Source organism: Geotrypetes seraphini, chromosome 3 (genome assembly GCF_902459505.1).
Source record: "Geotrypetes seraphini chromosome 3, aGeoSer1.1, whole genome shotgun sequence".
Classification (NCBI taxonomy): domain Eukaryota; kingdom Metazoa; phylum Chordata; class Amphibia; order Gymnophiona; family Dermophiidae; genus Geotrypetes; species Geotrypetes seraphini.
In genome coordinates this window covers 276,361,711-276,388,760 of record NC_047086.1, presented here as the reverse complement: position 1 = coordinate 276,388,760, position 27,050 = coordinate 276,361,711, and the positions used below count along the sequence as shown (strand labels likewise).

The following is a 27,050-nucleotide window of genomic DNA, read 5'->3' as shown; positions in this document are numbered from 1 at the left end:
TAATGTACAATATGCCCATTACACTTCCCTTCCAACTCTGATTTGTTTTACCATGCTTGGACCCATGTGAGTTAGCATGTAAACAGATATAAATAAACAAAATAAAATTTAATACTACTGTATCACATGTGAAACAACATGGTGGCAATCTTCATTTATGGTGGAATGTATATTAGTTGAACATGAAGGTGAAAAATTACTGATAAGTATGTATATAAATAACTAACCAGCTCTTTAATTTGTTTATTTTGGGTTAGGAGGTAAGCTGTTGATTATGTTATACTCTGGCTCAGTTTAATTACAGTACATACTCAAATATAAACCCATCCGAATATAAATCGAGATATTTCCCCCTTCCCTTTTTTTAGGGGAAAAATATTAACTGAGGTTTTATATTCAAGTGCCACTCAGCTGTACATACACCTGCCCCCCCCCCTAGACCCAGTGCTGGCCTCTACCCATTTCCACCTTAAATCCTGGTGGTCCAGTGATAAGCTGGGATTGGAGCGATCCCTCCTTCCCCCCCAGGTGAGGTGTCGGGTCCTGTCCCAGCTGGTTGTACAATCACTGCACGTTCCCTCCCTCCCTCGGGGAACTTGCAGCAACCATTTTTTCTGCGAGACTGCACAGGCAGGAGCATAAGAGGATTGCTCCTGCTCACTTCGCTGGACCACCAGTGATTAAGATAGGCCCGGAGGCAGACCTATGATGGTTCCTTGAGGCAGAGAGGGAGGAAGGGGACATGTGGTGACTGCATAGCTGGTGGACAGCCGGGGCAGGACCTAACACCTCATCTCGGAGGAGGGAGGGATTGCTCTCATTACAACTACTACTACTAATCATTTCTACAGCGCTACAAGACATATGCAGCGCTGTACATCAAAAACACAGAAGAGACAGTCCCTTCTCAAAAGAGCTTACAATCTAGTCAAGGCAGACAAACTGAAGGTGCATCAATACGCTATGCTCAGATGAGGGAATTACAGGGAATGATAAAGACAGATATTGGCGCTTAGAAGATGGGTTGGAGTTTGGAACTAAAAGCAACTTAAAAGAAGTGGGTTTTGAGTCTGGATTTGAATACTGCCAGAGATGGAGCTTGATGTATCGAGTCCAGGCATACAGTGCAGACAGGTAGAAGGGACAGAGTCTGGAGTTGGCTGTAGAGGAGAAGAGTATGGATAAGAGACTTATCTGATGAGTGGAGTGCCCGGGGGTGGGGGTGGGGAGACGAAAGAGGAGATATACTGAGGAGTTATGGAGTGAATATACTTGTAGGTCAAGAAAGAGAAGTTTGAACTATATGTGGAAACAGACAGGGAGCCAAAGAAGTGACTTGAGGAATGGGGTAATGCGGGCATTGCGACATTGATGGAATGAGGCATACAGCAGACTTCTGAATAGACTGAAGGGAAAAGAGATGGTTTAGCGGAAGGCCAGTGAGAAGCAGGCTGCAGTAGTCTAGATGAGAAGTGATGAGGGTATGGATGAGTCTTGGCAGTGTGCTCTGAAAGGAAGGGTCTGATTTTAGTGATACCGAAAAGACAGAAACAATAGGTTTTGGCAATCTATTGGATATTTATTTATTTTAAAAATTTATATACCATTTAAAATGAAATGGTTTACATAATTTACATACACAATATTAAAATGAAGACAAAATAAAAGCAAATACAATATAAAATAGACATGTAAGAAAGATTACCCCCAAGGTTGCAAGCCGACAAGACAGATAGGATGAGTGTGTTGTTCACAGAAATAGAGAACAGAGGAAGAGGACCAGCAGGTTTAGGTGGATAGTTAAGGAGCTCAGTCTTGGCCATGTTAAATTTTAGATGGCACCAAGCCATCCAGGTAGCGATGTCAGACAAGCAAGTTGAAACCTGGGACTGAATGACAAGATTTCAGGTGTAGAGAGATAGATCTGCGAGTTGTTGGCTTAGGGGTGATACTGAAAGACATAGGAGAAAATTAGAGCACCAAGGGAAGAAGTGTAGATGGAAAAAAGAAGTGGCTCCAAGATAGAGCCCTGAGGTACACCAACCAACAGCGGCATGGTGCTGATGGAGGATCCACCATCGCTAAAGGTGCAATGGGAAAGATAGGAAGAAAACCATGTAATAACAGCTTTGAAATCCAAGCGAGGACAGTTACGTATAAGTTTGGCATGTTCCAGCCGAGAGAGATGGGTTTCTTGTAATTAAGCAATTTCGGTGCCCAATTTATGAAGACTGGACAAAACTCTGGATCGCTTTACTGGGGACTTAATACCATCCAAGCTAAACATGGTCACTTTCAGTTCAGTCATACTCACCCCTGAAAAAAAGTGAAATCAGAGGGCAAATCACCATCCTCAGCCACGCCAGGGACTCCCAGCTGAGCCCCATGGCTGTACGAAAGAAGCAGACAAGCACAAGGCAAACGTCATAAGTCCCCCCCCCCCACACTCCAAGCTGCGTTCCTACCACATACATACATCCAAGCAAACCCCCAGCCATGCACCCCGAAAAACCCTCCTCCCACCCCCAATCCCCACTCCACACCCCAAGCCTTTCACGTGTACCCCGCCCACATTCCCAAATCCTTCCCCACAACCTGCTCAGAGGACACCTCTGCTCCCCCCTTCCCTCCAGTTCACCTCCCCCCAAAGCAGAGCAAGAATAAAAACAAACACATATCCCAAACACAGATGAATAATAGTGATAACAGGCAGGAGAACCCCCAACTCAGCAGAGCAGGGCCAGACTAGGGAAAGAGCCCCAGGTCAGCAGGATCTGCAGATACAAACAGGCCCATCAGAAGTCTGACAAGAGTTGGCTTGCCATAGCAGATGCTCCACCAGGAAGGTGACACAACAAAGAAAAATGGGGAGATCCAATGATCCACAGTGAAAACAATCCTCCGATGAAAACAAAAACAAAAAACTGTGGATACAGATGTTCTGGAGATAATTTATTATATACTGACATATTAAAACATGAAAATTCAATGAAAAAAGTACAATGATAAAAAAATACAGTGGTAAAAATCCAACCGGACCCTACACGGTTGTGTTTTGGCGAACACGCCTTTCTCAGGGGTCCAATTGGAGAGTGGCCTGTGAGGTTTGCTACAGCCGGCTGGCGAACCTCAACAGGCTGCTTTGAAGAGGAGCGGCAAAAGCAGCAGCGGTTCGTGCCGGTGGGCCACAAAAGCTACAGAAATGGCATTCTGCTCCACTCTAATAGGGAAATGCAAGTCAGGGAAAAAGATTTGTCACCAACAGAAGTTAAGGAACCAATGGACATTCACCTATAAGCTATGAAAGTGTTGAAATTATCAACAGGTGCAAATGTGAGTACTGTTTCTTCCTTAGAGGCTTCCCTTTCGTCTGGGGGTCATACTCCAGATCCACATTCTGTTTCAAATATGGAGTTGCATTGTGCAGGGGCAGGGGGAGAGGGAAAGGGGGCTGCTTGGAGGGAGGGGTGTGCTGGGGGGGCAGACAGCAATCATGATTTGTTCTGGTAGGGGGGAACAGAAGGGGGCCATGGAGCAGGCAGGCATGGCACAACAGGGGGCCAGGGAAAGGGGGCTACTTTGTGGGGAAGGGTGTACGGGGGCAGACAGCAATCTGGGAGGGGGGAACAGAAGGGGGCCACGGAGCAAGCAGGCATGGCACAATGGGGGGAGGGGTGTGCTGGGGCAGACAGCAATCATGTATCCCATGCTGGTAAGAAGTGGAGGAGGAGAGGGAAAGGGGGCTGCTTTGGGGGAGGGGTGTGTTGGGGGGCAGACAGCAATCATGCTTTGCTCTGGGAGGGGGGGAACAGAAGGGGGCCAAGGAGAACAGGCAGGCATGGCGCAACAGAGAAATACAGGCAGGCAGGGGGCCAGGGAGACAGACAGAAAGAAAGACAGACAGACAGGGGGGACAGGGAGAGACACAGACAGAAAGAATGACAGACAGCGTCCAAGGAGAGAGAGACAAAGAAAAAAAAACAGACAGACATACATCTACTCTAGCATGGGCTTAAACACTAATCTACTATAATAAAATGCTAAGCGCACATGCGCACTCTTACCTGAGTGTTCCGTGATCCGTATGTCTGTGGCAGGCAGGAGTGCGCATGTGCGCCTAGGATTCTGTTTTCCTCTAAGCCAGTTCGTCGTCGTCGTACCCCCGCCGCACCCGAACCCCTGTTGATCCTCCCACCGTGAGACGACCACAAGCCTCCCGCCTCCAGCAGCGTCCGCAGCACTACAAACACGCTGCTTCGAGGCTCTCCGCCACCTCGATTTCCTCTGCCACGTTCCTGATGACATCATAAGAGACGCGGCAGAGGAAATCAGGGCAGAAGGCCGCGAAGCAGCGCGCCCAGAGCGATGCAGATGCTGCCGGAGCCGGAAGGCCTGTCGGTCGACTCGCAATGTGAGGGTTAGTGGGGTCGGCTGCACGGCAGCGGTAGTGGGGAAGGGGAGATGGAAATATGCTTCTCAAGGGTTATACTGCAAAGGGGGTTGAGAGGGAGGCAGGGAGGCAGGCAGTCTGGCTTCGGAGGGTTGGGGTGGGACAAAGTCTGGAAGGCAGTGAGGGGGACATAGGAAGGAGGCACTGGGGGCACTAAGGGTGTAAGAGGCACTGAGGACACTAAAAACATGGGAAGGAGGAACTGGGGGCACTATGGACATGAACAGGAGACACTGGGGGCACTAAGGACATGGGAAGGAGGCACTGGGGCCACTAAGGACATGGAAAGGAGGTACTAAGGATATAGGAAGGGGCACTGAGGGCACTAAGGACATAGGAGGCACTGAGGGCACTAAGGACATAGGAGGCACTGAGGGCACTAAGGACATAGGAAGGAGGCACTGAGGGCACTAAGGACATAGGAAGGAGGCACTGAGGGCACTGAGGACATAGGAAGGAGGCACTGAGGGCACTAAGGACATAGGAAGAAGGCACTGGGGGCACTAAGGACATAGGATGGGACACTATGGATATAGGAAAGGGGCCACGGAGAGACAGACAGGCATGGCGCAACAAAGAAATACAGGCAGGCAGGGGGCCAGGGAGACAGAGACAGAAAGGCAGACAGACAGGGGGCCAGAGAGAGACACAGACAGAAAGAATGACAGACAGACAGCATCCAAGAGGAGAGAGTGACAAAGAAAAAACCCAGACAGACAGACATCTACTCTAGCACCTGTTAATGTAAAGGGCTTAACTAGTTATATATAAAATTAAATTATTAACTTATTTAGATTATACATATTTATAAACAGATAAGTTTTTAACAATCTTCTAAAGGCCTGGTAAGAAGAATTTACAATAAATTACTAAGGAGAAATTAGGTACTTACCTGCTAATTTTCTTTCTTTTAGTCCCTCCGGAACGGCACAGAAACAAAACAGTTTACACTCCTCTGCCAGCAGATGGAGATTGAGACACTGACTTTTTGCATCAGTACAGCTAAACCAGCCAAACCAAATGCCGCTGCCTTTGTAACTCCCCCAACAATCAACAACCACCAACATCCACAGAAAAACTGTACTCTTCGTAAAAAACACAGAACACGACGACAGGGTGGGGACTGGCATAGAAATGGATGGAACATTCCAAAGCAGTACCCATCATGAGTGGGACCCCCAAACACCACGTCTCGATGCGCCTGAACGTCCACATGGTGGTACAAAATGAAGGAATGGAGAGAAAACCAAATTGCAGCCTTACAGATACCCACAGGAGGTACAAGAGAAGACTCTGTCTAAAAAGCTGCTGGACCCTGAGTTGAATGAGCTTTGAGAAATTCTGGAACAGGCTTCTTTTGAAGAAGGTATGCCGAAGCAATAGCCTCTTTGATCCATTGCGCAATGGTAGCCTTGGAAGCACCGTCCCCCTTACAAGGACCCACTAAGAGGACAAAAAGACGATCCGATATCTGGACTTCGAGTCCTCTGAACATAAGAGCGAAGGACCCTACAGATATCCAATTTGCGCAACTGTCTCTGCTCCAAAGAGCCCTCCCGACTACCCAAGGCCGGGAAGACCATAGACTGGTTGACATGAAAAAGCAAAACCACCTTCAGCAGAAAGGCTGGAATCGGCTGCAGCATGACCCACTCCCAAGAGAATTCCAGGAAAGATAGCCTACAAGAGAAAGCCTGCAGCTCAGACATGCATCTCGCAGAAGTAATTACAACCAGGAAGACCGCCTTAAAAGTAAGGTCCTTCAACGTACAGGAACTGAGAGGCTCAAACAGAGAACAAGCAAGCACAGAGAGAACCAGACTGAGGTCCCAGGCAGAAACCGACAGCTTAACAGGTGGTCGAACCAATTTTGCAGCTCTCAGCTCTTCTCACATCCAGAGAAGAGGACAACCGCCAACCATGCAAGAAACTGCGAAAGGAAGACAATGCGGCAATCTGGACCAGGCAAGGCCGCGCTCCAGGCCATCCTGCAGAAATTCCAAGATGTGAGGCAAAGCAGGCAGGAGGAGCTCAACCCCCCTCGTGGAGCACTACTCCTCAAAGAGATACCCACACATGCACATAAGCCCGAGAGGTTGAAATGTCCGAGACCCTAATAGAGTGGAGATCACCTTCAAGTTTCAAATTTATTTGTAGTTTGATATACCGACCATCACAAGTATCTGGTCGGTTTACAATAATAGAAATTAAAAAGATATTTAAAATTGCATAGAAAAAAAAAAGAAAAATGGGGGAAGTTAAGGACAAGACAAGGACATAATTGAGACGGGTGGATGAAGAGAGGAAGGAGGGGGAGAGGGAGGTTTTTAATTACATTATATGTAACTAACTAACTAACTAAATAAAATAAAAGGAAGGAAAAAGGGGAGAGATAAAACAGGAGGGGAAGGGGAATGTCGCTTCTTGAAAGTGTTTCTCTATTAGATTTTGTTTTCCCTTTTTTTCGGGTTCTTAATTGGAATTTAGATAGGAGTCTTTGAATAGAAATGTTTTAAGGTGAGTTTTAAACTTGTTTAGAGAATTTTCAGAGCGGAGGTGAGGTGGAATTGTATTCCAGAGCAAAGGCGCAACAGCGGAAAATATACTGTTTCTAGTATAGTTTAAGTCCTTGATTGAGGGTAAGTTCTGATTTGTGGATCTAAGGGCCCTTGCAGGAGTATGTAGGGTTAGATATTTGTCTAGAAAGGCAGACAGGTGGGAGGTACTAATTTTAAAGACTAGAAGGAGAATCTTATAAATTGTTCTGTGAGAGACTGGTAGCCAGTGTGACTCTCGGAGTAGCGGGGTAACGTGGTCATATTTTTTGGCTTTGTAGATGAGTTTGATTGCGGTATTTTGAATTAATTGCAGGGGGTTTCCTTTTGAGTTATTCCATAGTAGAGTGAGTCCTTTCAAGAGCCAAGTTCTGATGGCCTCATTTGAAAAAAAGATATAAAAAGGACCCAGATCGAACATTTGAATGGGACCCTGAGACAGAAGGGGCAGTGGGAAAGGATCTGTCATGAGCAGACGAACCAGATCTGCGTACCATAGGCACCTAGGCCAATCCAGAGCCACCAGGATCATGTGGCCTGCAGGTTGGGCAATTCGAAGAAGAACTCTGCCCACCAGAGGCCATGGTGGAAAAACATATAGCAGCCCGTCATCCGTCAAGCCTGTACCAGAGCATCCAGCCCCTCAGCCTGGCAATCCCTATGCCAGCTGAAGAACTTTGGCATTTTAGTGATGACACTTGTGGCCATTAAGTCCATGATCGGTCAACCCCAGGACTGAACAATGAACTCGAAGGCCTCCAGCCTGAGACATCACTCGCCAGGATACAGAGCATGACGACTGAGAAAGACTGCCAGTGTGGGAGGCCATGATGTCCAGAGGTTGAGCCTCTGCCCATTTCATGAGAAGGAAGGTCTCCAGCACCATTAGTTGACTCTTGGTGCCCCCATGATGATTGACTGACTTGCCCTCCATCAAGGACTGGAATTCCATCAATGTTAGTCAAATGGCTCTGGTCTCCAGAACATTGATCGACCAGGATGCCTCTACTGGCGACCAGCTGCCCTGAGCCAAGCAACCGAGACATTGCGCCCCCCAACTGAGGAGACTGGCGTCTGTGAGAAGCACTGTCTACTAGGGCTGATCTAGGCTCACTACCTGAATCAGATTGGAAGATTGTAGCCACCAGCGCAGGCTGCGACAAACTATTCTCCAAAGAGGAACAGGAGAGTCCAGATCATGAATTTGTGGTGACCACTACTAAAGAAGCGCATACTGAAGAGGTCCATTTCCAGGGAGGCCCCCATCGACCCCAAGACCTGCAGAAAGTTCTGCGCCCGAGAGGCATAGCCAGTAGAAGGAAGAAGGTATTGATGCCCTTGTACAGGTCATTGGTAAGGCCCCACTTGGAGTATTGTGTTCAGTTTTGGAGACCGTATCTGGTGAAGGACTTAAGAAGACTTGAAGTGGTCCAGAGGAGGGCGACGAAAATGATAGGAGGCTTGCGCCAGAAGACGTATGAGGAGAGATTGGAAGCCCTGAATACGTATACCCTAGAGGAAAGGAGGGACAGGGGATATATGATTCAGACGTTCAAATACTTGAAGGGTATTAACGTAGAACAAAATCTTTTCCAGAGAAAGGAAAATGGTAAAACCGGAGGACATAATTTGAGGTTGAGGGGTGGTAGATTCAAAAGCAATGTTAGGAAATTGTACTTTACGGAGAGGGTGGTGGATGCCTGGAATGTGCTCCTGGAAAGGTGGTGGAGAGGAAAACGGTGACTGAGTTCAAAGAAGCGTGGGATGAACACAGAGGATCTAGAATCAGAAAATAATACTAAATATTGAACTAAGGCCAGTACTGGGCAGACTTGCATGGTCTGTGTCTGTATATGGCTGTTTGGGGGAGGATGTGCTGGAGAGGACTTCAATGGCTGGGAGGGTTTAGATGGGCTGGAGTAGGTTTTAAAGGAGATTTCGGCAGTTGGAACCCAAGCACAGTACTGGGTAGAGCTTTGGATTCTTGCCCAGAAATAGCTAAGAAGAAAAAATTTTAAAAATTTAAATTAAATCAGGTTGGGCAGACTGGATGGACCATTCGGGTCTTTATCTGCCATCATCTAATAAGTTACTATTTTAATATGTTACAAAATGTGCCGAAAAGACCCCTCTTTCTTAGGCACTAGAAAGTAAATGGAGTACCTGCTGGTGCGCAGTTCCTGAGAAGGCACCGAGACTACCGCTTTGGTGTCCAGCTACCTGAGCAGTGTCTGGTGAAAAGCCCTCTTCTTCCAAGCCACCAGACAAGGAGAGGAGAGGAAATGATCTGGAAAAGGTCAGGAAAACTCCATAGCATAACCGTCCTGAATCACTTCCAGGACACACTGATCCATGGTGATCTAGGCCCACCCCCAGTAGAACTCCTGCAGCCGGACTCTGAGTCATTGGGCCGGATGGCAGTGGAGGAGCCACCAGAGGAGTCGCGAACCCCCAGCGGGCCCTCCTAAAGGTCTGCATGCATTGAAACAAGGAGGCCGCATCCCAACCAGGGCGGAGCCTCCGAAAGTCACGCAAACGCCTCTGGGCAGAACCACTTCGCAAAGCCTGGCAAGGTCGGTCCTCCGGTAACTGAGGCACTTTAGAGTAACTCAAAGCTTGAACCAGTTTATCTAACTCTACCCCAAAAAGAAAGGAGCCTCGAAAGGAGAACTTACCGATCTTAGTTTTAGATGCCTCATCCGGTGACCAACCCCGAAGCCATAGGGTACGGCGGGCAGCTATTCCAAGAGCCATGGAATTAGCCGAGGCATGCAAATGATCATACAAGGCATCAGAGAAACAAGAAGTGCCTAGGTCAATTTTAGCCACTTCTTGATCCATTAAGGACCATTTAACGGACCCGCGGTCAAGAATTCGCTCATACAATCAGAAACATGCCTGAGCCACCAGACCATCACAAATAGCCGCCTGGACATCCAGGAAAGCAACATCAAAACTTTGTATAAGCAGAGCCTCCATTTTATAGTCCTGAGGGTCTCTCAGGGCCGAACCGCCTTCACACAGTATGTCTGCACACAATAGCTGAGAAAACTACATCAACCACAGGAGACAAAGGTATCTCTATTGCTATCAGAGATGGGGCAGAGTCTTGCCATAGACTACGTCATGTGAAAAGGTGCGCCCAGAACTTTCCACTGAGTGTGCACTACAGCCTTGAATATTTTGATGCATAAGGAAAGAGCAGGATACTCACCAGATCCCTCTCAGGAGAGGGTCCACCAACATGAGGGGGGTCCTTAGCTTCCTCTTCAAAGTATAAAACTGAAAACCCCTGAAGAATGAGCTCCTGCAACTCTTCCCGTTGAAATATGCGAGCAGATGCATCCTCACCAGCTGGTGCCTCTAAAAAGTCCTCATCCAACAAATCAAGCCCCCTTGATGGATCTGGAAGGTTCACCCCAAGATACCATTCCTCATCTGGAGAAAACGGATCAGCCATAAAGGAATCCTCGGCCCAAGGCGCCTGCGGCCGCTTGGATAAAGGCTGAGGGGGTTGGACAGGAGAATTGACGGCAGCCATTCATGGAGCGTAGCGGGACCAGGTAGGAAAGCGAAAAGCTTGTGCCTGCCTCATGCTCCATTCAGACGCTGCTGTGAGAGCTTGGGAGTCAGCAGAGGGAAGGGCAGGAGCGCTGGATGGCATACAGTGCTGGACGGCAGGATTTTAAAAAAGGTACAGGGGTATTCACTCCATAAGACACACCCTTATTTCCACCCACTTTTTGGGGGAAGAAAAAGTGCGTCTTATAGAGCGAAAAATACGATATGTAGAAATGTGGTACTTAAAGAGTCAAGTAATTTTATTTTTCCTTCATTGCACTGACCTTAATCCTTTTATAGGAAGGGAAATATTAATCCTCTGTGCTTTCCAAATTTAATATAATTTTATTTTCATTTTGAAGAACTCCTGTGTATTTCTCTAGTTCCTTGTAACTGTACACGCTGTATGAAGCATGTGTATTACAAGACCTAAAAGTCTACTTCTTGTCTTTCTATATGCTTATCCAATGAGAAATTCAAGCATTTTACAATTTGTCAAATTCAGAAACATCTAGCTCTTAAAAAAAAGCTTGAAATAAAGTAAAAGGTAAAGAATGTTAAGTTCAGTGAGCAAAAATCCTGTAAAATTCAAATAGTTCTACCTTGAAAGTACAATTAAGTCTGTCCCTTTGAATAACTACCAGCATGAAATACTTACTGGACACGGTGACTGAAGGAACATTATAACTTTTTCATCTTCAAGCATCAGCTGTAGGAAAAGTCTTCTAATAAATCCAGATATATTTCCTGATGCAGGAAGGTTTCCTCTTTGAGGAGATGACTGGAAAAGTTCACAAAGAACCTGGAAATAGAACACAGCATGAGGCAGGTGGCTTGTCCATAATCTGCAATGAAACCACAACTGAGAATGCTCAGCAAAACTACATAGCTAACTGATGGAAGAAGACAATTTTTCCGATACAGTTTTCACCAGGATCACACTGCCCTGAGGTGATCAGAGGCTGGAAAAGACTAACTCATATCAAACTTATTCAATGCAGATTAAATACCCTTAAGGGAACTCTCACAATTCTGATTACCCTTCAACTACAAAACCAGCCTTAAGTAGAAGTTTGTATTTAATGCTTATTCCACAAACTGTACTGATTAGGGTTACCATATGGCTCCAGAAAAAGGAGGACGGATTGAGATATCCAGGTTTTATTTTCATTGCTGTCAATAGAAGTAAAACTTGGATGTCTCAATCCATTCTCCTTTTTTTGGAGCCATATGGTAATCCTAGTATTGAGGAGCTTGGTCTTTGGTAGTCTTAGAACCTCCCCCCCCCTCCCCGTTTCTATGATCATTTATATAACAAGAGAGCATGAAAGTCCAGAATAAACCATGTATAGCTCTCAAACCACAAGCCTGTCAGACTTTAGAAAGACAGAATAATTCTTCAAATAAAACTACAAAGGCACAGTGTTGCATAAAAGTACAGGAAGTGCATATAAAGCAAAAAAACTTACCTGAAGCAGGTGCTCTCTGAGGACAGTGGGCATATATTTTCACATGTGGCAGACATCATCTATGGAACTCAGTACGGATACTACCAAGTACATTGTCACTTTAATTTTTTTAAGGCAGTACACATGCCATGCGCACACTAGTGCTTTCCCATCCATCATTGACTCACAGAACCTGCAGTTCAGTAACAAAGCTAAGAAGTCAACTAGGGGGAGTGGGCGGGTTACGAGAATATATATCTGCTGTCCTCTGAGAAAGACTTTCAAAAGTAAGTATCTTTGCTTTCTCCAAAAACAAGAAGGCAATATAGTCTCACGTGTGGGAACCCAAGCTGCCAGGATCATGGCTCTGGAAGATGTTAAACATTGAATCTAATGTACAGCACTGCACACGTCTAGCAGTGCTATAGAAATAAGTAGCAATAGTAGTGGAAAAATATGTAGGATCCTGACAAAATCCAAGAGGGTTGGAGGGAAAGATGACACTCAAAGTGAAAAGATTCTGCAGAACTGCTTTCCCAAATTAACTATCTCTTCTGGAGTTTTGCTCTAAACAATAGTGAGAGATAAAGGTATGGATCAAGGACCAAGTAGCTGCTTTGCAAAAGTCCTAAATAGAGGTAGAGCAGAAATGAGCCACTGAGGTAACCACAGCTTGGACATTGTGGACTGTGATACAACTCTACAGCGTTAGACCAGCCTGAGTTTACACAAAGAAGATACATGACACCAGCCATGTGGAGATGGTTCTCTTGGTAACAGGAACACCAAGTATGTTAGGATCAAACATCACAAAGAGCAGGGAGGATACTATGAGGTTTAGTCCAGTCTAGGTAGTATGCCAGAGTACGTTTTCAGTTTAAGCTTTGGAAAGCTGCTTCTCCTGAATGGAAAAAACACAGGCAGAACTATGGACTGGTTGAGGTGGAATTCTAAGATGACTTTGGGTAGGAATTTTGGATGAGTTTTGGAGGATTACTCTGTCATGATAGAATCTTGTATAGGGTGGATCAGGCATAAGTGCTTGAAGTTCACTCACACAGCGTGCAGATGTGAGGGCTATGAGAAAGATGACTTCCAAAGTGAGTAGCTCAAAAGGAGACTTCATAACAACAGAGAACCATATTAAAATCCCAGGAATCAATTGATAAGCTTGATAGTCCTTTTATGAACCTGGCTAGTAAAGGATGAACGGATATAGGTTTCTTGTCCGAGGAAGTGTGAAACGTGATAGCACCGAGATGTACTTGAACTGAGCTGTAGCCCAGAATTAGAGAGGTGAAGGAAGTAGTTGTGGAATGGACATGTGGCAGGCTCAAGAGAACGTAGTACACACCAGGCAGAAAATCTGGTCCATTTGAAGCAGTAATAGCGCTGGATGGAAGCTTTTCTGGATGCTTCAATGAAAGTCAGCAGAGACTGCAGAACAGAAGGAAAAAGCATTTAGGTGTTCAGTTTAGGGTTGGGGTGGGGAGAATGACTGATTAATTTCTCTCTCTTGCTCAGGGTGGGTATCCTGAAGCCCACCATTGAATTATATGCAGCTCGTACAACAATGAGATGTGTGCACAGAAAATATTAACTAGACTTTTGGCAATTTAACCAGAGCTTGGTGATTTTAAATACTGTTCTCAAATATTTTCAGAATATCCATTCTACAAGTATGTTTCCATCATGTTTAGTCACATTTTTACTTTTTATCACAAAGTCCATAGAGCTCTGTGCATCTTCAGTTCTAACATCAAATCATGTCAACTTCAGTTCTAACATCAAATCATGTCAAAGTCTGCTGGAGATAGGACCCTTTTACAAAGCCACGATAGCGATTCCAGGCACAGCAAATGCAATAAAACCATTCCATTTTTATGGGCTTCATTGCATTTGCCATGCCAGGAATCGCTACCATGGCTTTGTAAAAGGGGACATCTGTGTAGAAAGGTTGTCTACCTCTTATCTAGCTGCTGTGCTGCATGTTTTTTCCCCATATTTATTTAACTATTAGGATTTACTGTATTTATATCTTTGTGAAGGTACAGCAAGAGTAAGTCAAACATAAGCAACAGACAATTACAACAAATAAGCTGTGAATGCTAACGATCAAGGGTTGGGATGAAGGAAAGATCTGTCTTTCTGTGTTAGAAGCCTTGGGAACAACTGCAAGCACCACAGTTCTCTATCTAGAAGGAGTGGGAATCAAGGATGACGTGGTCAATGAGATATTATGAAGATCATGTTGCCCGATCTTGGCAAAGTTTGTGTAGAGTCATTCCGATAAGATGTATAGAAAGAAATGAGTAGAGGAACCAGCTCCCCCAATGGATGAGGAAGACAACGCAGTTGGGGGTATATAGTCTAGAGTAGAAGAGTGGAAGTTTGTAGTTGTGAGGGAAAGCAAAAGAGTTCCCCATTTGTAGAAAATCTGACACAAGATAGTTGTGCTGAGTAACTATTCATGAAATTGAAGGAGTCTGCTCAATTTGTACTCTTAACATATTTTGCTTCCCCGCCAGGTAAACTGCTCTGAGAATAATGCCGTGAGCAGCAACCCAAGTCCAACTCTGAATTGTTTCCATGCAAAGTGGACAAGCGCCCGTGCCTCATATTTGTTCAAATACAGCATGGCGACCTGTCCGTTCAAGTGAGGACTACTTGTATTTAATGACAGGCTGGATGGACTGTTGTCATTTACTATGTTACTTGTTGAAGGAGTTGGTTTGGGAATGTCTTGAAAGCATTGTATATTGCTCACAGTTCAGCAGATTTATGTGGAGAGTTGTTTGTGTTGAGACCACACTTCATGAGTGTAGAAGCCATCCAGGTAAATCCCCCAATCCAACACTGAAGCATCGATGGTTAGGATTTTGTAGTGGTGATGAGGTTGAAAGGGAAGACCTCAAGTAAGGTTGTGAGGAATCATCTAACATTGAAAGGAGTGATGGAGGTCCAAAGTGATCTGAATTGGAGTAAACCTATGTTCCATGGCTTGAGACCATTGGGTTGACACTGCGGTATTCTGAAGTGAAGACATGCAAATGGACTAATGTGTACTATGTATGTCATATGTCCCAGAAGGCATAACGACATGCGATTATGCATGGAAAAAAGTAGAGACTGTGTGGTACAGGTGAATCAGACTGTCAACTCTGTAAACATAGAAATAGACGGCAGATAAGGGCCACGGCCCATCTAGTCTGCCCACCCCAATGACCCTCCCCTACCTTTCTCTGTGAATAGATCCCACGTGTCTATCCCATTTGGCCTTAAAATCAGGCACGCTGCTGGCCTCAATAACCTGAAGTGGAAGACTATTCCAGCGATCAACCACCCTTTCAGTGAAAAAGAATTTCCTGGTGTCCCTGTGCAGTTTCCCGTCCCTGATTTTCCACGGATGCCCCCTTGTTGCTGCGGGACCCTTGAAAAAGAAGATATCTTCTTCCACCTCGATGCGGCCCATGAGATACTTGAATGTCTCGATCATGTCACCCCTCACTCTGCGTTCCTCGAGTGAGTACAGCTGCAACTTATCCAGCCGTTCCTTGTACGGGAGATCCTTGAGTCCCGAGACCATCCGGGTGGCCATTCTCTGGACCGACTCCAGTCTCAGCACATCCTTACGGTAATGCGGCCTCCAGAATTGCACACAGTATTCCAGGTGGGGCCTCACCATGGATCTATACAATGGCATAATGACTTCAGGCTTATGGCTGACGAAATTCCTGCGTATGCAACCTATGATTTGCCTTGCCTTGGATGAAGCTTGCTCCACTTGATTGGCAGTCTTCATGTTCTCACTGACGATCACCCCTAAGTCTCGTTCTGCTTCAGTTCTGTACTGCAGAAAAGCTTGACCTTGAGCAGTGTATAATAGAAGGGCATGGATGTGACTTCTGGTATTCCACGGCAAACCCTAGTATTTATTTATTTCATTTGTTTTCTATTTCGTTGTCCCCCCAAAGAGTTTGGAACAGGTTAAACATACATAATTTCAGTACAAGTTTATGATACAAGTTTTTATCCTAACTTGATACATACTAGGGTCTAATATTAATATACATAATATACAGTTTACTGGTTACAATTTACCATAGTTATCCTTACAGTGCAAGGTTTTCAGTGCAAGTTTTATCCTAATTTGACACACAGATAGTTTACAGGTTAGATTTGCCATAGTTACAGTGCAAGATTTTATAATACAAGTTTTCCTTATGTGACACATACTGGTTCTGATACCAATATACATTTCTTTGTAGTCCTTCAGCCAAGGGCAGAGGTTTAAATGAAGAGGTATGTTTTTATTGCTTTTCTAAAGCTGAGTCCTTCAAAGGATCTGATCTGCGGGGAAGTCAATTCCAGTGGCTCGATATGAAATAGGAGTAGGACCGCCACTTGGCAATTTGCAGTTGAAGGGCATGACCAGGGGGCGTTTTGAGGCATATTTTGTTCTGGGAGCAGAGAGACCAGTTTGGCACGTATGGAGGAAGCTTAGCCATCACGTAGATGATGCCATGTCATGCAAGTACAGTGGAACCTTGGTTTACGAGCATAATTCGTTCCAGAAGCATGCTCATAAACCAAATTGCTCGTATATCAAAGCAAGTTTCCCCATAGGAAGTAAGGGAAACTGCTTTGATTGGTTCCACCTCCTCCCCCCCCAAGGCTACCGGCGCTGCTCCATTCTCCCCCCTCTTGAGGAATCCGACGCTGTTCCAACCTCCCCCCCCCATGATCCGGCATCCCCCCGCTCGCGTTGCCCCCCTCCACCGCGATCCTACTTCTCCCCCCCGAGCAGTCAATGACATCCTTTACCCGACTTGGCACCAGTGCCGGTGCCCGAAGATCCTCCCTCTTCTGGCGCAGCTGGGTGGTGCGTCGGAGATCCTCCTTCTTCTGGGCTGGGCTGAGCTGGACTGGCTTTGAGCATTTGCGCATGCTCAAAGCCTTCTGGTCTTGCTCTCAATCTCGGAGACCAGAAGGAACACAAGTATAGTATGTCAGGTGCAACTCTGGGAAAATCTGAACAGGAAAAGGACCTGGGAGTATTAATCGATAGGACACTGAAGCTGTCGGTGCAATGTGCGGCGGCAGCGAAGAACGCGAATAGAATGCTAGGCATGATAAAGAAGGGAATCACGAGTAGATCGGAGAAAGTCATAATGCCGCTTTATAGAGCGATGATCAGACCACACTTGGAATACTGCGTCCAGCATTGGTCTCCATACCTAAAGAAGGATATCATACTGCTAGAGAGGGTGCAGAGACGAGCAACAAAGCTGGTGAAAGGTATGGAGAACCTGGATTACGAGGAAAGACTTAAGAGACTGGGGTTGTTCTCCCTTGAGAAAAGGAGACTACGAGGGGATATGATCGAGACATTCAAAATACTGAAAGGAATCGACAAAATAGAGCAGGAAAAAACGTTATTTACAATGTCCAATGTGGCACGGACAAGAGGACATGGGCTGAAGCTAAGGGGGGACAAGTTCAAGACAAATATCAGGAAGTTCTGCTTCATGCAACGAGTGGTGGACACCTGGAATCCACCATTTTAGGATTTAAGGGTAAGTTAGATGTACATCTCCTTATGAGTGGCATGAAGTGACATGGGTAGGGGTAGGCTAGATGCACTTCTCTTTACGAGAAGCTTGGAGCGATATGGGGACCAAAACTATGCCAGGGTACACCTGGCGGGGCCTCCGCGTGTGCGGATCGCCGGACTTGATGGACCTAGGGTCTGTTCCGGAGATGGCGCTTCTTATGTTCTTTGAGCATGCGCAAATGCTCAAAACCAGTCCAGCCCAGCCCAGACCAGAAGAAGGAGGATCTCCAACGCACAGCCCAGCCCAGGCCGCGCCAGAAGAGGGAGGATCTTCGGGCAACGGCACTGGTGCCAAGTCGGGTAAAGGGTGTCATTGACTGGGGGAAGTAGGATCGCGGTGGAGGGGGGGCAACGCGAGCAGGGGGGATGCCGGATCGCTGGGGGGGATGCCGGATCGCCGGGGGGGGGGGGGCGCTCGTACAGCGAGGCAAGCTCGGTTTACGAGGCACCAAGTTTGCAAATGTTTTGCTCATCTTGCAAAACACTCGCAAACTGGTGCACTCGTAAACCGAGGTACCACTGTAGTTCAAGTAGACAAACATGGAGTTGATTGCATGTTGAGCTAGTAGCAATGATGATGCTTTGATCAACCAGTTGTTGTTCAAATAGGGGAAAATGTGAAATCTCCAAGAATGAAAGGCTGCTGCTACTACCACGACACTCCAAAGCAAACAAGCTATCTTGCCACGAGGCATTTCATAAAGACACCAGAGGCTGAAGCCAGTCTGAAGAGTAGGACTTTGTTTTGGAAATGCTGAGATCGAATGCGAAAGTGAAAATACTTTCTGTGAGCAGGGATGGATAACCGAGTGTAGGCCTCTGAGATCTATAGAGCAAAGCCAATCTTCCTTTTATAACAGAGATATCAGGGTTCTCAGAGAGACCATGTGAAACTTCTCCTTCAACAAGTATTTGTTGAGTCCTCGAAGGTCTAGAATTGGCTGAAGGCTTCAAGTCTTTTTTGGTATAAGGAAAAACTTTGAGAAGAACCTCCAGCCCATCTCCTGCAGAGATACAAGTTCTATTGCATTTTGGTGGAGAAGGGCTGCATCCTGGTGAATGAAGGAGGGTCTTCTGGAGGGAGTTGAAAGGAGACTCTCTTGGTGGGTGAATTGGAAGTTTTTATAGCATGTGCAGGATGTTGCCGTGAGTGATACCCCAAAGCACCCACCAGTCTGATGTTATACGAGTCCACCACTGGTGAAAATAGATTAAACAGCCCCTTATGGGAAGATTGTGAATAAGAGTCAGGAAAATGCTGGCAATGCTCTCTAGAAAGGAGTCAAAATGACGACTTCTGTTTGGACAAGAGACTGAGGTTCTGATTGTTGCAATCGTTGTTGCCTTGAATGGGACTGCTGAGCAACAGGTCTAGCAGAAGAAGGTGGCTGATTGTAGTGATGTTTAGTGTTGAAATAATATGGATGTCTGTATGTCTGGTAAAAGTAGATGATGATGAAGAAGATTTTGAGGTCTGTAGTTTAGATAAAGTTGGCATAGTATCTGTGTGGTTTATTATTTTATCTGCAGCTTCCTCAATTTTTTCTACAAATAGGTTATCCCCCTTGCAAAGTACATTGAAAAGGTGTTCCTGAACTGAAATGTCCAAGTCTGAGAACTTGAAGCCAGGCTAGCCTATACATCACAATGGATACTGCAGATATTTGGAAAGAAACATCAAAGTTATCAAAAGCTGCTTTAGCCATACATTTTCTAGTAGTAAACAAGATTTTAGTTAATTGTTGAAACTGTTTTAAATTGTCCTGGGGAATAATTATTTAAAGCTTGACAATTATTTTCACAGAAATTTGAAATAAATGGACATGTAAAACTGGTAGTCAATAATTCTATTGAGGAGTATAGATGACTGGAAGATTCGCTTGCTAAAAGATCAAGATTGTGAACTACGTGAACGCTTAAGGACAGATTCAACAACTAGTGTATGATGTTGAAGTTGAGTTCTGTCAAATCCTGGACATGTTTAAATGCTGTCTATTTATCCAGGAGCTACTTGGACTGATAAGGGAGTCTCCCAAGTTCTTAAATAAAGTGACTTTGTGTACAAGTATCTTAATGTATTCATTTGGTGGTGTCTCAAAGTCAAGGAGTTCAAAAAGTTCTGAATGAGGCTCCTCCAGTTTCCATTTAGACAGGCAATGCCTTCCCATGTCTTATGAAGCCAGTAAAGAAATATTCTCAGGTGGAGATGTACGTTGTTGAGGAAGAGGTGAAGAATTGGAAGGTATATTGTAGGACTCATCTGCTTTTATTTATTTATTTATTTAATTTTCTATACCATTCTCCCAAGGGAGCTCAGAATGATTTACATTAATTTATTCAGGTACTCAAGCATTTTTCCCTATCTGTCCCAACGGGCTCACAATCTACCTAATGTAACTGGGGCAATGGGGGGATTAAATGACTTGCCCAGGGTCACAAGAAGCAGCGTGGGTTTGAACCCACAACCCCAGGGTGCTGAGGCTGTAGCTTTAACCACTGCGCCACACACTCCCCCTTTAACCACTGCACTATACTGCTGAGTGCTCTAGTAACTCCTTACCTGAGTGGATGGACATATCCAAATCAAACTTCTCCAAGGTGAATCCAGGAGTGTGCATTGGGGAAGTGTGTTGCCTATGCATCAAGTTACATTGAGGTGAAACAGGAGTCAGGTACCTCCACTGATGACGATGCATGTGTCAAGTGAGACCATGCTTATTCCGATGCTCGATGTCAAGCAGGAGTATGCGACCTTATCTCTCGACCGGCGCTTCAATGTATCTTCAGGCTGGGTTGAGACAGGAATGAAAACTTTTAAAGCCTGTGAAGACTGCATCTGCAGTAGGCCTAAAAGCTCTTATCTGGAGAGTCAGTGCCGGTATTGGAAAAGACAGTGGTATTGAAGCAGTTTGCTGTACCAGTTGAAGTGGCATGGGAGACCTCAATATCAAGTTACACCTCTGCGAAAACAATATCTGAATGGATGGTGAACATTCAATTTGGCATCAACACTTACTTTGCATCAATGAAGTCAAAGCCTGGGAGGATGCAGAACAATACCTAGCAGGGGAAAAATGTTTGTGCTTCTTAGTTTTCTTAAGTACTATGTCCTGCGAGTCTCGAGGCACTGATGACGATGAAGTAGAGTCCTGACGTTAAAAGGAGTCCAATGCCCAACACTCTTGCTATGGTTTTGATGCAGTTGAAATCAATGTCAATGCCGGGTTCTGAATTCCCTGCCATGCTTGATGTTTATGCTGACACAGTACCAAAACGTTTCTCAAACTGAAGTTTGTGGGCTTTGAGTGACCTCATTTGCAAAAGGCAACAGAGGACACAGTTTATGTCCTGATGATCGGATGTATCAATAATGCGGATTAGAGCCTGCAGTAGTCCAATTACATCAAGAGCATTTTTTAAAGTCATTCGGTACTGTCTTTGTTGTGGAGGGGAAAATGGCCAACACAAAGTCAAAGGGCTCAATGGTCCATGGAGCTCGAGTAAAAAATAATCCAAAAACGATTGATGCACCCAGAAGAAAAAGAGGCTTGAAGTGGCCCTAAGGTCAAAAATAAAAAGTTGACCAAATTAAACAAAAATTGGTAAGAATGAAGTTAAACGGTAAAATTTTTTTAAAAACCCATTAAAATAAAGTCAGGAAAGCACTCAAAAATTGAAAAGTTTGACATACTGAAGAGAACACAGAAAGCTATGAGCTTCAGGTCTCGTGAGCCAACATCGAACAGCACCAGCAGATACACAATATGGGCACTGCCTTAAAAAATGTAAAGTAACAATGCACTTAGTAGTGTCTGCACTGGGTTCTGTAAATGATGTCACCTAGAGAATGACATGGTGGCTATTAACTATGGCTAGCCATGGGTAACCCGCCAAAACGGTGGGAAAAAAAAGTCATTGCCGCGGGCAAGGACAAAGGCTATTCACAGCCCTGTGGAGCGGTGACTGACCTTGTGTCCGGCACTTAAGGGAGGAAATGTGCATGGTCACCGAATGGGCATCTCCCTCCCTCCCCCTTACCTTACTGTGGCGATTTTCTTTTTTTTTTTGTCTTCCAGCTGCCCGAGCCAGCTTTCATCAAGTTGCATGTGGCTGCTGAAACTTCTCCTCTGATGCAACCGGAAATAGGAAGTTGCATCAGAGGAGCAGTTTCGGCAGCCACACGTGACTTGATGAAAGCTGGCTCGGGCAGCTGGAAGACAAAAAAGAAAATCGCTATGGTAAGCTAAGGAGGAGGGAGGGAGGAGGGCTACTGAAAGACATCTTTACAGGCTTTACTGTGCAGATTTCACCACTTTTCTATAGCACCCGACTGTCCCTCCTAGTCCCATATATCTACTGTAATTCTATTTAGTATTCAGGAAACCCGGAGTTCCCGGTATGTTTGTGGGGCGAGGGAGGGAGTGGAAAGAGGAAAGGAGGAGCAACATCGATCCCTCCACCAAACTTGCCGCCAAACATGCAGAGAAAACTGCGAACTCCTCCTTTCATATTGGGCATTTCCTGCATATCATACTAATCGACTGCTTTTAAATGACATGTGCTATAGAATTGATTTCAGTCTTTCTATTGGATCTCTATCCTGTCGCTCAAAGCTGGGCTTACCCATAGACTTAGGTCATGTAAAGCTAGTCTCAGTTAGGGCACTGGTCTTTGACCTAAGGGTCGCCGCATGAGTGGACTGCTGGGCACGATGGACCACTGATCTGATCTATGTTCTTATGATTTCACAAGAGTTCTGTAAGTACAAGTCTAGGTGTATCGATTCTACTAAGGACCCAAAATTAATAATTAAAATTAGTATAAGAAAATTATTTTTGTAAAATCATGTTTTGGTATGTGACTGGCATTATTTAGACTTTAATTTCTATGAATGAATAGAATGAAAATGATATACAATTGCTTGCTTGCTTTTCTGCGTGTGCGCTGAAGGCAAGTGGAGAGAGAATGGGCTGAAGACGCTGAAGGGAAATGGGGAAGAGAAGTTGCTGAAGGGAAATGGGCAAGAGAAGTGGAGAGTGGGGAGAAGATTCTGAAGAGAAATGGGCAAGAGAGAGTGGGGAGAAGACACTGATTTATAAAATGACAATTGTACAGAATATTGTTTCTTTTTATACTTTAATATAATAAGTTCAGTATAAAACTATTCGAGGCTTGTGTGGATGGGATCAGATGGTTTGCCAGGATGAGGACCAAGTTCGCGGAGACGGGGACAAATTTTTGCCCCGTGTCATTCTCTGTCACCCACCTGTGAGAATATAAATCCTGCTTATCCTCGGAGAAAGTATGTTTACCCTGACCTTATCAAGGGTATGGCATTTGAAAGTTCATTGGCCTAACTAGATACTGATTTAGAACTACTGTATTCTCTACGAAACCTCAGCCATTTTAAAATGGAATGGTACTTCATGAAAAGAATAAGAAATCTGTACAACAGATTAAGCCCTTTAAAGATACACACAAAACTCAAATACACGGTCACAGACAGAAGTAAAGTTATTCCATAATTAAGACTTCTAAAGGATTTTTATTAATGGTCCAAAAAGGGAACTTCATATTCATCCTATTAATAGCTTCAAGCTTTTGACTGAAGAAATTACACAAAATTGAAATTTTTCTGTTTTTAATCTTACCTGTGCCATTAGCCTCTGGTTATTTGGGTGGCAAGAAATGCACTGCAAGAAAAATGCTACAGTTGCATTTTCAACAGCTGTTCTTTGCTGAGTGGTGAGTCCCATTCCCACAGCTGAAGAAAGTGAAGTGGATTTAGCAACAGTTTGTTGTGCTCCAGAAATGGCACTGGAGTGACATAACAAGAACAGGAGTGCTGTCCATAAAGGGTTAACCTCCAAGCCACCCAACCAATCCTTCATGATGTGACTGTTGCTAACTTCTGTCAGGAACCTGAGGATGGGTGCAATCAGTTCAGTCGTGATGAGCATTTTATTAAAGTGCTGTGGCAAATGGTGCCTCCTCAACCGGTCTTGGGTAATCTCTGCTAACGGGGAAACACAATCAGAACTGGAAATGATGCTGAAGCAGAAGCTAACCAAACTCCTTACAAGCAAAGAGGGTAACCCTGAGTCTAGCAATTGTTTGATTGCTTCTGGAGACTGAGATGATGCAGCTAAGGTAGCTAGGTGAGACTCTGTTAGTGCAAGAGGTGCTTGTGCATTTTTAGAATCATCAGTTAGAGATGAACTGAGGTTCTGCTTCTTTCTGTCATCTGTCATAGACAGTCTATGTTGACTCTGTATTGGGGGAGGGGTGATGCCCATCCATCCCATGAGTAAAGAAAAATAAGATGGGTGGATATGGCACATGGAACAAATCAAACTATCCACAGCTTTCTTCAGAACTACATTGCAAGGCAGAGACATGGACCAGCTATACAGTGACCTAGAACAAACAAATAAAAATGTCATTTTAACACATTTTTCAAACTTAGTGCTTTGTTCTACCTCTTACATTGTATCACACAAAGGGTTAAGAGAAAAAGTACATATTTTTGAACCTGTGATCATAATCATCTACCTTCTAGCAAAAAACTCAAATCCTCAAAAGGGGAAAGGAAAAGGGGATAGAATTTGATACACTGTGTTTTTGTGGTGATTAAGGGCTAGATTCACTAAAGATAGGGACTCAATCGCTGTTGGCTGATTCTCTGGCCGATTTTTCAACAGTGATTGATTTACTATCAAGTTCGCATGTATATGATTTGTATGGAGGTGCAAATCATTTGCACGTAAACCCACTGACTCAATCGCTTAGTTGGACGATTGACACAATGCTGCTGTCAGGGCTTGTGCTTCTTTTTAATGGAACAGAAGTTCTGCACACCATCTGTCCCATTAAAAAAGCTCCCCCAACCCCCACGCTAGAACTCCTGAGCCACTGCTCCCCTCCGAACCCCTAAAAGATGGCAGGAGAGATGCCCACTCCCTCCTGCCCCCGAAGGCGCTCGCCGCCCGCTCCCTTACCCCCCCTGAAAAAAACAGCAGGATGCCCACTTCCTCATTCCTGGAAAAACCTCCCCCACCCCCTCCAAAGAAAAAGGTAGGAGGGATGCTCACTCCTCTCCTGCCACCGGATGCCCCTCTCTACCGTATCCTGAAGCTGGGAGCAGGAAGTACTGAAAACACCTCCTGCTCCTCCCTTGATGACACTGGGCCTTAGGCCCATCCCCAGTGCATCATCTGATGCACAGGGAGGGGCCTAAGACCCTGATTGGCTCAGATGCCTTGGGCTCCTCCTTTGGGATAGGCCTGAAGCATCTGAGCCAATCAGGGACTTTCTTAGCAGAGAATAAATGCCAATTTTAAATTAAATTAAAATCATACCCCTACAAACTGAATGAACTTAGATGCAAATCTAAAAACTTTTTTTTAACCAGGAAACAACTAACATCTGTCAGTACCTGGCCCTGTGCAGAACTCTTACCACTACTCATGCTCATCCCTACAGATAATTGAAACTTTTAGATAAATGGAAATAAAATGCCTTATATGTAGGATTAATACAAGCCTATCATTGGTATCAAAAACAATACTCTGCAACCAGCAGAGTGCATACTCATCCAGAATTGTCCTTCAGGGTAAGTGGCCATAGGACAAATTGCTGCCACATGATCTCATGTGTTACTTGAATTGGTGGTTACAGGCAGCTAGCCAACTTTTACTTATCCTTGTCTTTCAGTCAGGGAACACTGGTTTGGAAAAGGATTAAAAACAACAACAAAAAACAAATGACATCCCAGCTGATGTGCTCTCCTTGTTCAGATTTTAATATGAGAATTTCTAGCAGAGGACAAGCATGTCCTAGGTAGTGGAGCCCAGCCGTGACTTCAGCCCAGCTACTGTTCTAAGTGTCGCACTCCAGTGGCAAAGAGCAATGCAAGGTCTTTTTGTTTCCAGGCTCCAAGCATAGGGTGATGGAGAGAGGGAGGAAGATGAGCAGTAATAACAGGGGATGAGGTGGAAGGAAGCGCTATTTGTGTGGATGCCAAGTGCTCCCTGGTATCTCACTTGAAACTTCTGGGTCCTGTTGCCTCTCTCTATTTCACAGGTTCTCAACCCAGTCCTCAGGACACACCAAGTCAATCAGGTTTTCAACATATCCACAATAAATATGTATCAGATAAGTTTGCATAAATGAAGGCCATGCATGTAAATTTATCTCATGCATGCTCATGATGAGTATCCTAAAAACCTGACTGGCTGGGTGTGTCCTGAGGATTAAGTTGAGAACTCTTGTTCCTGTCAGTGAAGTGCTGAGCTCTTGTTCTTCCTTCTCTCACCACCAGAGCTACCTGGACACTAGAAGCTCAGGAAAAGTTCTTAGTAACTGTACTCCCTTGGTCTTAGGTACCTTAGGGGCCACAGGTAATTGAGGTCTAATGGGATTTCAAGGTCTGGTAATAAAATATTAGGTTCTTACCTTTGTTAATCTTCTCTCTTGTAAATCCTCACTTTATTCCAGGACCAGTGGGCTCTTTACCACCTCCTGCCAGGTATCTGTAGGAAGCCTCAAACATTTGAAGCTTTTACCCCTTCCCTCTTATACCTTAACACCGAGTATGCTCCTCTGGACTCCAGTCAGTCTTTAAGCAGCCAGGAACATCTATAGAGGATAAACAAGAAAGAGAGAACTCCCCAACAAGCAAATTAATTCTGCTCATAGAAACAAATGCAACAACAATGCAAAACAAAAAAAAAAAACAGGTTATGAAACATTGAAAACCTGATCAACAAAACAGTGTGTCAGAAGGGAGTGCCAGAACTAGGGAACCCCCCATAATTAAAGTGCAAAACCCAGTCAGATGGCACTCTTATAAAGGCTGGTCAGAAACAGAAATTCAGCTTACCAGTACTTTTAAGGCAGACAATCAGCAAATCAGAAGACATAGGGCGTGTTCCCGGAATAAAGTAAGGATTTACAAGAAAAAAGGGAAGCAAATATAAGAACCTAATCTTTCGTTCTTGTACAATCCCACTTTATTATGGGATCAGTGGGATAAAACAGCAGTACCAAAAAGTCAGGGTAGGACTGATGAGCCTGTTGCCAACACAGAGGAACAAAAAGAGGCATCCTGCTTGGCTGCCACATTGATCCTGTAAAACTTGGTGAAGGTGTGTAAGGAGGATCATGTAGCAGCCCTACAAATCTCATCCAAAGACACAGCAGACAACTCTGCCCAAGAGGAGGACATCCCACTGGTCGAATAAGCCTACACCCTTAGGGGGAGGCTTCTTCCCAGCCACCACGTAAGCCGCTGAAATGGCCGAGTAAATCCACCTGGCAATGGTAGCCTTAGAGGCTGGCCTACCTATGCGGGCAGGATCTGCCAGAATAAACAGGTGGTCAGAGAGATGAAACTGGTTGGTAACTGCTGGACAGCCAGATGC

General features: G+C 45.0%; 1 protein-coding gene across 4 annotated transcripts in view; it reads right to left on the bottom strand.

Moving 5' to 3' along the window:
• The window catches only part of BIRC6 (baculoviral IAP repeat containing 6), a 1,530,571-nt gene that overhangs the window by 410,267 nt on the left and 1,093,254 nt on the right, over positions 1 to 27,050 (bottom strand). For all 4 annotated transcript variants that reach the window (XM_033935681.1, XM_033935678.1, XM_033935679.1 and 1 more), the window contains 2 exons: positions 23,280 to 24,045; positions 11,225 to 11,368 (listed from right to left, as the gene is read on the bottom strand). In XM_033935681.1, the coding sequence (XP_033791572.1) occupies positions 11,225 to 11,368; positions 23,280 to 24,045 (910 nt within the window). The remainder of the gene's footprint in view (positions 1 to 11,224; positions 11,369 to 23,279; positions 24,046 to 27,050) is intronic.